The 12,503-nt window shown below is 40.6% G+C and overlaps 1 protein-coding gene across 1 annotated transcript; it reads left to right on the top strand.

Moving 5' to 3' along the window:
• Window positions 1-6,399: 6,399 nt before the first annotated feature.
• On the top strand, window positions 6,400-8,319 carry LOC135230873 (olfactory receptor 7G3-like). The gene is given in 2 exon segments (XM_064283109.1): window positions 6,400-7,991; window positions 7,994-8,319. Coding segments are annotated over 2 exon segments (936 nt in total). The 5' UTR covers window positions 6,400-7,381.
• The last annotated feature ends 4,184 nt before the right edge of the window (window positions 8,320-12,503 follow it).

The raw sequence follows: 12,503 nt of genomic DNA on the forward strand, positions 1-12,503 counted from the left end.
CTCAGATTTTATTTTCAGTTAATTTTAAACTTAGAAAAGTTGCAAAGATAGTACAGATAGTTTCTGCATACCCCTCAAAGGTTCACATTGTTAATGTAATGAGTTTATCAACTGCTTCCTTTATAGTTATTCTTTTTTGTGGCCTCCTCAATCAGAGCATTGATTTTTGTTTTATTTTTTTTTGAACATTCAAGGTTTTATTATACCTTAAAAATACAGCTAAATATATGACAATTCCTAAATCTAACTTTTATAAAATTCTTGCAGACCTAAAGCATTCACTCAGCACGCTGTGTTAGGGCTAGAGTTTAAAAATCACTTTCTTGAACAAACACACATGCCTCTGTGATTGTCTAAGCCAAGTCATCAATCTCCATAGTATGTCCTCTCTTCCACCTCCTACCACTGATTTATCCAAATCTCTTCCAGTTTTTTTTTTTTTACAGAGTATTAATGTTTAAAATGCTAAAGTCTATAACAGTGCAATTAAATGGCCTCCAGAGAATTTCATTCCTTCCTCAGCTTGAATTAAAATTTTTTCAAGAGTGACTTTATCATAGATTGAGCAGAGGATAGGCCTTAAGATCATTGGTTTTGATGTCTGTATTTTTCAGACAACTCCTAAAAGCCTGCTCCAGTAACTAGTAAACTGGCTGATTTCTTTGCTGCCTCTTTCTTATAATAAGCTCATTCATGAAGGGAGATTAAGAAAAGAGAAACATTTTGAAGTGTGACTTTGTGGAGATGATCCCATGACACATCATCTGCATCCCTGAGCCTCTGTCCCTCTTGGGACTCACACTACTGTGGTTCTATAGCCCTTCAATGATCACTTCTGGCTCAGAGACAGCTGGAATCTGGTCTAAGGAGAATCTCACCAGCTCCCTGGAGGTCAGACGCAAGGATACAGGAGAGGGCTCCCCCACAGGGGAAAGAAATCATGGTGGGAAGAGGATGGCTTATACCTGGCCTCTCAGGATCAGGGAGTCAGCCATCTAGGAGTTCTCTCCTTCTGTGAGCTCTGCTGCTTAAGAATTGGAGCTTCCTTGGGAAAGCAATGATAGTAAAAAACACAGTGAGGAGCTTTGGAAATTGAGCCCTCAGGACCACAGAAACCGCAAATTGTTTTCCTTTGACCATCCCGCTCAACGGCCCTGCTTAGGGCAGGAAAAGAACACCTGAGTCTCCTCCCAGAGATGATCCCTCTCACCCAAGAGCCATGTGCCTCACTCTGTCCATCTCCCCTTCCTGAGGACAGGTTTTCCATCTTCCTCCTTCAATATCCAGAAGAACACTGAAGAATCCTTCACCGACGGCTCCAAGGTCTACTGAAGTGCCCTGATTAGCATTTCATAATGTTGTGGGAAACTGAACAGGTCTTTCTTTTTACCAGCCTATCTGGAGGACATTTGAGAGGTAAGAGAAAGTTCAATGAGTTTACATTATAGAGGAGACCTCAAGTTAAACTATGATCCTCTTTTTGCTAATATTTACTTTCCCCCTTGCATCCAATTTACAAGCAGCTTTCATTAGTCCCATCTCCCTACTATGTGTTCTAAATTCCAAGGACTTTTTCTCCACCCACACACGAATTAGCCCTTCCAAAAATTTGATAAATGTTCTATCATTCTCTCATTTCTTTGGCCAGGAGTGGGGCTGGGGTGTGGTGAAGTTGCCTTTCCAAATTTCCCATTCCTGGTTCCAGAATTCACACTTAGAGAACCCTATCTCCTCCCTGTCACCACACTGTGAGTACCCTGGGAAAGGAGGTTGAGACCCATGTAGAATTGTTGTTCTACCTTTCCAGTATTTTTGTTTTTCTTTAAACAAAACAAAAAATACTATGGAATGTTTTAAAACAGAGCAGCACAGTGAACCATAAAACAGCCACGCAATTACCTTCCAGAATTAATTAATACTGACACTTTGCCACCTTTTCAAAAATAATAAAATATTACACATACCCACGTAGTGCTATTTATTTTTCTTTCTTCCTCCTCCTTTCCTTCCCATAGGTCACTACTCTCTGGAATTTGGTGGGTATTGACCATCCTTAGTTTAGCATGTTGTTTCATTTGAATGTGTCTACCAAATACTTCTCTGCTATTAAAAAAACAAACAGAAAACTGTAACACATCTAAATGTGATGATGGATGTTAGAATTAAGGAGTCAGAGCTTTGTGGGGAGGGAAGGTCAGGATTGAGATTGTGCAGGAATACCCAAAGGCTTCAAGAAGTTCTGCATTGTTTTACTTATTAAAAAAAAAAAAAAAAAAAAACAGGAAAGTAAGACACAGTGCTTGAATTTGTTCATACTGGCTGGTGGGTTCAAGCCCTTCATTGTCATCTTTTATAATTTTCAAGATGCTTGAAATATAAAAATAAATGATAGTTATTTTGGGGTGTATTTATATTTCTATAAATTTCACTGTGCTATAGCTCTTATTTGTCAAATTAGCTTCCTCTCTTCATTTTTTTTCCTTGCTTAATTTTATACATCTGGAAATAATTTAAATATTTTGATTTGGAATACTTTTTACAAGTTAATTTAAATATGATGAAGTAATATTAAAGTAACATTTTCACACTATTCCATCACCTGACATTGCCATATTTTGTGTATCTATCCCCACACTGATGTGTGTTTTGGCTCTTTCCTCCCTCTGCTTCATTACACTAGGAGGGCTTCCAGTGGGAGCTGGAGAACAACTCTCCTTTGCCCAGTCCTAGGACATTATTCCTGGGGTATCTTCCCTCCTTTCCTCCTTCTTCCTCTTTCATTTCTGTTCTACCTTCCACTTCCCCCCTGGGCACCAGCGATTGGCCACAGCTAAAAACAATAATGGTAGATCGTAAAAGTCATGGCAGGGCAGGGCTGAGCAGTATGCTTGGTGCTTTTCCTTATTTCTTATCCCTGCAACAGCCCTGTATATTTTTATAGGAGCCAGTTGCTATTGAGTTGGCTCTGACTCATGCCAATCCCATGTATGTCAGAGTAGAACTGGGCTCCACAGAGGTTTCAATGGCTGATTTTTCAGAAGTAGATCACCAGGCCTTTCTTGTGAGGCACCTTTGGGTAGGCTTGAACTTCAAACTTTTGGTTGCAGCTGAGCATGTTAACCATTTGTACCACCCAGGGTCTTCTATTTTTATAGTAGTTTCCATTTTACAACTGAAAAAATTTGAGTCTGCTCATCGAGGATCAGAGACCTTTCTATGTCACAGAGCTAGCAGAGAGGGTCCGTGATTGAATCAGGGTGTGTCTGAGTCCTGACCTTATCTCTATACGGTTGACATTTTTATGATCACTTGTTTTTCTCCAGGAGAAATCAACTCCCTATTCAGGGCCTCAATCTGTGAAGCAATGGGCTGGATAATGTGAAATCACTGTCCCTTTCACTATACACATGCTGGGATTCAAGATACGTTTGCCTTAATTTGAGACGCTATTAAAGAAATTGCTAATAATTAGCTTATAAAAACAGTGAACAGATGCTTTGACATTGCCAGTGCACAGTAATTCCTTATTGTCTCTTTTGGGGACTCCAGGATCAATTTATCAAGAAACTTGATAAGCCATAGGGGATAAGAGAGGCCTGGAGCTAGTCCTGAGATGGTTCACTGGGAACTTCTCCAGGAATCAGTGCCAAGCCTGAACTGGGGGCTGAGGTGGTGGAACTAGGAACAATACGAGGCATGGTCTCATATTCTGTGACTTTTACTCTCAACGTTTTCTTTTCTAGTATTATCTATTAATTATGCAAATGAAAATGATGGGCTGAGACAAATAAAATTAAGAAGCAGATTGCCAGGCCTTTCTTTTAGGTATCTCTGGGTGAGCTCTTACCTCCAATCTTTTGGTTAGCAGCCAAGTGTGTTATCTCCACCTCCCAGGGACTGACTCCACGGGGTATAGAGGGACTAATTATTTTCACAAACTGTAATGAAAAACTGTAATAAGAAAGGAAAAATGATGCGGAGAAAGACACTGATGGGATACATATGAAGAAAGTAAAGGGCAAATGAACCTAGCTTGACTATTTATGGAAATTAATTGTGCCTCCTGTTAACATTTGAATATTTTTTCAATTTTTTTTTTTTGCTTTCATTCATGTAGTTAAAGACAGTTAAACAGAAAAGATCATGTGTTTTTACTATAGAAACTGTAACAGTGAGGAAGACGTAAGGAATTTAAAAACCTGAGTGTTTTGTCTTCTCTCTCAAACATAAGGTTAACACCAAGTAACAAGTGCTGAGGTTTTACTGTGAGCATGCTGTATGCCAAATACTTTGTACTTATTACTGTAAGTTCCAACATTACTCTGTAAGCATAATTACCCAGGTGTATTTACTTCAACTTCCTTTTATCCCTTCACCAGGCATGTTGGCAACTTACCTATTAAGTGGCCTGAATATCAGGGTTAAGACATATTTTCTGCTTAGGACCCTGAAGATTAAACTTAAAACTTATTGCTACTTTGTTTTACGTACCTAAGACTCTACTGTATTGTTTTCCTAGGGCTACCATAACAAAGTACTGGGTGGCTTATAAAAACAGAAATTTATTTTCTCATAGTTCTGGAGGCTAAAAGTCTGGAATCAGGCTGTTGGCTATGTTTATTCCCTCTGAGGGCACTGAGGGAGAATCTATTCCATGCCTTTCTCCTAGCTTCTGGTGGCTGCTGATGATTCTTGGCGTTCCTTGCCTTATAGATGCATCACTTCAATTTCTGCCTTCATCTTCACATGGCTGTCATCCCTTTGTGTCTCTCCCCGTCTCTTATCTTTTATAAGGACACCACTCATATTAGAGTGTGATCCACTCTACTCCACTATGACCTCATGTTAATTGATAACTGATAACATCTTCAAAGTGCCCATTTCCAAACAAAGTCAGTGTCACAGATACTGGAAGTTAGGACTTAAACATATCTTTTTGGGGGGACTCAATCCAATCTATAACACCCATGTAGACAAGTTTCCTCCACCATTCTGTTATGGAAAAGTGGCCTCATCCTACTTCAGAGAAGGACATTTAGTCTTCAAATAATGAGAAAGTTGCAGCAATATATTTGCCCAGCATCTCCCCTTCTTTCCTTAAGGAGAAATATCAAGGAATTTGTGGACACATTCTACAGTTGCTACACTCAGGACTGAAACAGGGACATGTTCTATGTGATGCAACTTCAAGGCAGCAGAATCTCTATTAGCTTGGGTCCCTAAGTGAGTCTGTGGAGCAGAGCCCCTAGTTACCAGCATTTCTTAAAATCAATCACATAGGCAAGTAGCTTGTCTGGCCCGTAACAGATTCATACAAGCCTCTATTCTATCAGGCAGCATTTTCTAATCTTCATCAGATCCTGAAGATTTCCCCTTTTTAGTGTTGTCACCTGAAACACACTAACTATGTGGGCCAGGACATGGAAGACTGAAGATCGAGGACTGTGCTCAGGATTTTATTTACTAAGTCACTAGAGTTATTCAAAGGAAATCTGAACAATTTCATAGGAAGCTGAATTACAGACTTTTGGGAGGCATTACCACATAATGTTTAAGCATGCCTGTTCTGGAATAAGACTTTCTGGATCAAATCTCAGCTATGTTACTCACTAGCTGGGTCTTTGCGTAGGTTACTAAATATCCCCTTGCCCAGTTTCCTGAAGCATAAATAGAAGAAAGTGAAACCTAACCTTTAGGTTATACAAAAGGGTTAAATGTGTTACTATTAAAAACAAAAAAAAACTATTTTACGGCTCTGCCCAATGGAAAAGGCTAAAAACAATGACCAACTCAACAGCACTGAAAACCCTATAGTGGCCAGACTGTGGTCTCTAAATATCATTTACCACTAAAAAGAACCATGGCTTCCTGGAGAAATGGTTGGTTCAAGATCTGGGATAGGAAATGCATAAGATGGGCCTAGAACATCTTTCATACCAAAGTTAAGGGAGATATGAGATTGCTAGGCTCATTTCAGAAGGACTCAGGAAGCAAGGTGAAGAAGTTCCCACTGGCCAAAGATGGGGAAATTTGAGAATTAATATGAATAATAACTGAAATGAGTTGAAATGCATCAAACGTATTTACAATCCTAGAGTTCATAATGATATAGTGTTTGCCTTTGTATAATGCTGGGAACTAATTTACTATTTTAAAAAGTGATGGATACAGAAATCAAGGTATAGTCCGCTTTGCCTATAATAACTGTACCTCAAGGTAATCGTATATTTGATTAGGGAAAATTCCTCTTTATGGAAGTATTTCAGCCAATAAATGAAAAAAAAAATGAGAATATCAGCATTTTGTAACCCCAGTAACATAATGGATCCAGGCAATATTTATCGTTAAAAAATAGGAAAAGCAGTCAGTATGTGCTTCCTCATGAAAATACATAGGGTGTTTGCCAAAAATTGTACCTAAATCTAATCAAGCAAATTTTTCCCTTAAAGATCTAGATAATAAATATTTTAGGCCTCTGTCACAGCTACTCAACTCTGCTGCTATAGCACATAAAAGCCATGGACTGTGTGGAAACAAATGGCTGTCTTTCAATAAAACTATTTACAAAAGCCAGCAGGACTTGACCCATAAGCTCAATTTTGCCAACCTGTGTTCTGGAATACAGCCTTAGTAATTTCATCCTGGATTGATTATTTGCTGGAAGTCCTGCTATAATCCTAAGGGTGAGCAAAATGTCTTGTACCTATTCTATTCTCAGCAAGTAGCCCTACTTGACAAAGAATATCAAACCGAAACCAAACTAGTTGCCAATGAGTCAGCTTTGACTCATGGTGACCCAGTGTTTGGCAGAGCAGAACTATGCTCCATAGGGTTTTAAATGGCTGATTTTTTTTTCAGAGTTAGATCATGAGCCCTTTCTTGCCAAGGAGATTCTGGGTGGGTTAGAACCACCATCCTTAAGTTAGTAGTCCAGTGCTTAACGATTTGCACCACTCAGGGACCCCTAGACAAAGAATGTGTGGTGAATAAAAACTTGGGAACGAGGAGAAGTGGTGAGGGGAATAAAAGGTAAATAAAGGAGAGGAGAGAGGAGAAAGAGAAGCAGAAGGAAATATGTATAACTGATATGGTTTCCTCTTTATGGGAGTATTTCAGCCAATAATTGAAAAAAATAGAATATCAGCATTTTGTAAACCCCAATAAATTAATGGATTCCAGGTAATAATTATCATTAAAAAAAAATAGGAGAAGCAGTCAGTATGTGGGTCCTAATGAAAGTACATAAGAATGTTTGCCAAAAATTGTACCTAAATCTAATCAAGCAAGTCCTTCTGTAAAGGATCAGATAATAAAAATTAAGATTTTTCTTACATTTGATTTTGTTGTCACCTCCATCTTTTCTATCAGACCTATCAACAACATGACACCAGGGAACCTGTCAGACGCTACAGAATTCCTCCTCTTGGGGCTCTCAGAGGGTCCAGAACTGCAGCCCCTCCTCTCTGGGCTGTTCCTGTCCCTACACCTGGTCACTGTAGCTGGAAACCTACTCATCATCCTGGCCATCGTCTCTGACTCTCACCTCCACACCCCCATGTACTTCTTCCTCTCCAACCTGTCCTTTGTACACATCTGTTTCACCACCAGCACGATCCCCAAGATGCTGGCGAACACCCAGACACAGAGGAAATCCATCAGTTACACAGGCTGCCTCACCTGGATCTGCTTTGTCCTGACTTTTGCTGGACTGGAAAATGGAATTCTAGCAATGATGGCTTATGACAGATTTGTGGCCATCTGCCACCCACTGAAGTACACGGCCATTATGAGTCCTACACTCTGTGAGCTGCTGGTTCTGTTGTCCTTCCTCATTGGTGTCCTTGATGCCCTGCTGCACACTCTGATGGCACTGCGGCTGTCCTTCTGCACAGATCTGGAAATACCCCACTTCTTTTGTGAACTAGCTCATGTTCTCGAGCTTGCCTGCTCTGATATCCTCATTAGTAACCTCTTGGTCTATGTAGTGACCAGTCTTTGGGTGTTGTTCCTCTCTCTGGGATAGTTTTTTCTTATACTCGAATTATCTCCTCTGTCCTGAAAATGCCATCAGCTGGTGGAAAGTATAAGGCTTTCTCCATATGTGGGTCACACATAATAGTTTTTTCTTTGTTCTATGGAACAGGTTTTGGGGTGTACCTTAGTTCTGCAGCTACTCACTCCTCTAGGAACAGTGCAGTAGCCTCAGTAATGTACACTGTGGTCACCCCTCTGGTGAACCCCTTTATCTACAGCCTGAGGAACAAGGACATGATAGGGGCTTTGAGGAAACTCATCTCTAGAATATTCTCTTTCCATTGACGTGCCGGGGCTTTAGCCTTAAGCTGCTGGAACATACCAGAAAGAAGTAAATAATGAGAGATTCATAAAGTCTGACCAAGTTCTTTGAAAACAGGAGACCAGAGACTGTAATGGTTAACGGTGAGAACTTTGGAATCCGACCACCTTGGTTTGAATCCCTTGTTCTGTGATAGCTCTGTGATGTTTAAAAATCGATTTCAACCCTCTAAGATCAGTTTTCCTTATTTATAAAGCTGGCATAATTATATTAGCTCACATCTTTGGCAAAATTTGGGAAGATCTGAGATACTTTATCAGTGAGGATGCTTTTAGTTGTAAGAGGGAAAAGTCTCAACTAAAATAGGGACATACAATAAAAACAAGTAACATCTTTCCTAACAAAGAGTTTACAGGTAGGGTAAGTTTAGGCACAGAACCACTGGGGTGTTTTTTACTCCCTCGTGTGCTGGCTTCCTCCTAAGGTTTTTCCCTTGATGTTCACAAATGGCTGCAACAGTGCCTGGATCATTTCCAGATACAGAAGAATGATCGCCTCTCCTTGGTGTCTTTGTAATGGAGAGATGATATTTCCAATGTGTCACCCAGAAGACGTTCTCTTCATCGTCAGCATGACTTGGGACATATGCCATGCATTAGCTTCCTCATCCTGCTGTAACGAATTACAAGTGTAGTGGCTTAAAACAACAAGGATGTATTGTCTTATAGTTCTGAAGGTCAGATGTCTGAAATCTTTTTTTTCTGGGCTAAAGCCAAAAGATTGGGATCCTTTGGCTAACATGAATAGTTCTGCAATGAATATTGGTCTCTGCTTGTATTCCTGCTTACAACAATTCTTTTGGGTATTTACCTAGGATTATTGCTGGATCATATGTTTAATTTTTGAGGAGCTGCCGAACTTTTCCACAGTGGCCGTACTACTTTACAGTTCCACCAGCAACGGATGAAAGTTCCAATTTCTCCACATCCTCACCAACAACTGTTATTTCCATTTTGTTTGTTTGTTTTTTAATCTTAGCTATCCCAGTGGGATGAAGTGGTATCTCATTGTGGTTTTGATTTTCATCTCCCTAAAAAAAAAAAAAGAAAAAAGAAATTTTTTTAATAGTTAATGACCCCCAAACTGACAGATATGTGGAGGACATTAACTATTTAGGGAGATGAAAATCAAAACCACAATGAGATACCACCTTAACCCCACTAGGATCCGATTCCACTAGGATAGCTATGGTTAAAAAACAAACAAAAAAGAACAGACTAGATGGCACCTAACAACAACGACAACAATGGTTAATGTTGTGAGCATCTTTTCATGAGTTTGTTAGCCATTTGTATATCCTTTTTGGTGAAGTATCTGTTGAAGTTTTTTGCCAGTTTTTTGATTGGGTTGTTTCTCATTTTGTTGAATTCTGTATTGATCCTGAATTCTGTATTTATCATTTTCTTTGATATCCTTCTATTCTGTTGAATCCTATGAAGTTGCCATTATTTGATAATTTTTGCTCTGCAAAACTGGTGTTTTCATGAGATTTAAATACATCTTTTTATCACAAGTTTACGTATCCCTACACAGTTTATCGGAAACCATTGTTGCGTAGAGGTTAAGAGCTACAGCTACTAACCAAAAGATCGGCGGTTCGAATCCACCAGGCACTCCTTGAAAACCATATGGGGCAGTTCTACTGTGTCCTACAGGGTCACCATGAGCTGGAATGAACTCGACAGCAATGGTTTTTTTTTGTTTTTTTTACACAGTTTCTTAAATGTCCCTTTTTGAACTTGTTAAACTTTTAGTATTAATGTATGAATTTGTGCCTTGATAGCTTTTCTCCCCAGTGTGCTTTTCAGATTCAATCTTGTTGTTGGATGTATCCTTTTGTTTATTTTCAATGCCATATACTTTTAAATGTCATCCTTTCTGATGCTGATGGAAGTTTTGATAACTAGTGTTCTGCTATTACTGAGACAGGGAAGAGATCAGGCTGGCTGAATTAAAGAAGGGCTACATTTCAAGGCCCTCTGTGCTTAATCAGCTATAATTAAATAGTCTCTGGATGTAAAACTAAGTGCAGAGCACCACAGAACTTTTGCTGCTGGCACAGGAAAAGTACTTGTGATTAACAAACTAGGTGCTTAGACAAGATAAGGGGCTACATTTCAAGGCCCTGTGTGGTTGACCAGCTATAAATTACTGCTAATGCTTCTGAGTTGTTTTTCTAAGGCCTCACCAGGTGCACGGCATGCACAGTCAAGATCAGCGTGGACTATGAATGACATTCCACGTGAGACTAACATGAACAGAGTCTCCTCGCTGGGCTTGAACCAAGGTCCAGAGGCATCATGCATACACAACGTCCCAGAATAAGTCCTTATCGACATCCCAGCAGCCTTTGTGACAGACTCCATCTTGGTTCCAGCAACCTGTGGAAGGAAGTCCATGTTGAATTCTAACTGTGTGAGCATTTGATTTTCATAATCCCTCCCCTTCGCCTAGAAATCTCCACCCATCTAATGAATAAAAACAATGCCTTTTTCCTGCCTAAGAACTTTTATAAGCCCTATGAAATCCTTTGTTCAGTGAGAGACTGGAGGCTAGTGTAGGTGGAAACCCTCTCCCTCTCTCCCTCATGAGCCTTTTGCTTGTCCCTAATGAACCTTTGTTTGTGTAGAATCTCTGAGCCTCTTCTGGTCATTCTTGGTAAGAAGAAGTTAAGAATCTATGCAGGGCTTAGTCTCGAGCTGGGAAGTCCTACCCTGTAGCATTATGAATAAAATTGTTGGAATATTCTCATACATGTCTCCTGGTAGAAATAGAGTTTCATGCTTGGGTGAAGTTATTGTGTATAGTGGAGTGCCTATTCTCCTACTGGTAGTTAAAAAGAAGTCTTCCTAAGTGATAGAACCAATTTACACTCCTGTTAGAAGGCATAGCAGTCAGCAAGCAAGTCAGTAGAACACACTACATTAGCCCTCAAAGCTTTGAAAATAATCTTCTGTTCTCTGAGACAATTTACACAATAACCCTGGCCTCTAGACTCTAGGCATTGGCCACACTCTCCAGATTCTGAGTAGAGGCCCCTCGGCCCTGGGCTTCAAGTGCCCTTCCAGGCCCACTGGGACAGCAACTCTGCTCCCTCAGGCTTTAGGCCCACCATTCTCCTCAACCATCTGAGTGGCAACTCCACCCTTAGAAACGCCTGAGGTCTTGGCCATGGCTTTTGAGACTGAGGCAGCTCAGCTTCTTGTGTTCCTTGTCTCTTCAGCTTCTGCTTCATGGTTTCTTGGCCTCTCAGCTCCTCAGGCCTCACACCTGCATCTGCCTTGCTGGAGCAAGTGCTCTAAAGCTCAGTAGCTCCATCAGTAAGTGCCTGGAGGCAACTCACTCTGCCAGGAAGCCTCCTGCACACAGGCACTCAGCTCTCTGGTTCCGTGGGTGGGCTCCAGTGCCACCTCGTGCTGGTCTCCTGCTTCTGCTGCTGCTTCTCTGCTGTTGCCGCTTCTTTGCTGCTGCAGGTTCTCTGCTGTGCTGGTCCTCTGCTGCTGTCGCAATTCTATCCATTCACAGTTTCAAAACCTTTCCCACATCATAGGTGTCTGTTTCAGCCACACCCCACTCAGTACAAAATTCTGTCTTAGTCATCTAGTGCTGCCATAACAGAAATACCACAAGTGGGTGGCTTTGACAAAGAGAAATTTTTTTTCTCACAGTCTAGCAGGTAATGAGTCCAAATTCGGGGTGTTGGCTCCAGGGGAAGGCTTTCTCTCTCTGTCAGCTCTGGAGGAAGGGCCCTGTCCTTAATCTTCCCCTGGTGGATTAGCTTCTCAGGTGCAGGGGCCCCATGTCCAAAGGACATGCTCTGCTCCTGGTGCTGCTGTCTTGGTGGTATGAGGTCCCCAACTCTTTACTTACCTCCCTCTCCTTTTATCTTTTGAGAGATAAAAGGTGGTTCAGGTCACACCCAAGGGAAACTTCCTTTATTTTAGACCAGGCATGTGACCTGGGTAAGGGTGGTGTTAAAATCCTACCCTAGTCCTCTTTAACTTAAAATTACAATCACAAAATGGAAGACAACCACAGAATACTGGGAATCCTGGCCTAACAAAGTCCATGGTATACATTCAATATTCTTTGCCAATACCAGAATTTAAAGGTGTTAATTCTCTTTGTCTTCCTTATTCTTTGTTCA

Source organism: Loxodonta africana, chromosome 3 (assembly GCF_030014295.1).
Source record: "Loxodonta africana isolate mLoxAfr1 chromosome 3, mLoxAfr1.hap2, whole genome shotgun sequence".
Taxonomy (NCBI): Eukaryota; Metazoa; Chordata; class Mammalia; order Proboscidea; family Elephantidae; genus Loxodonta; species Loxodonta africana.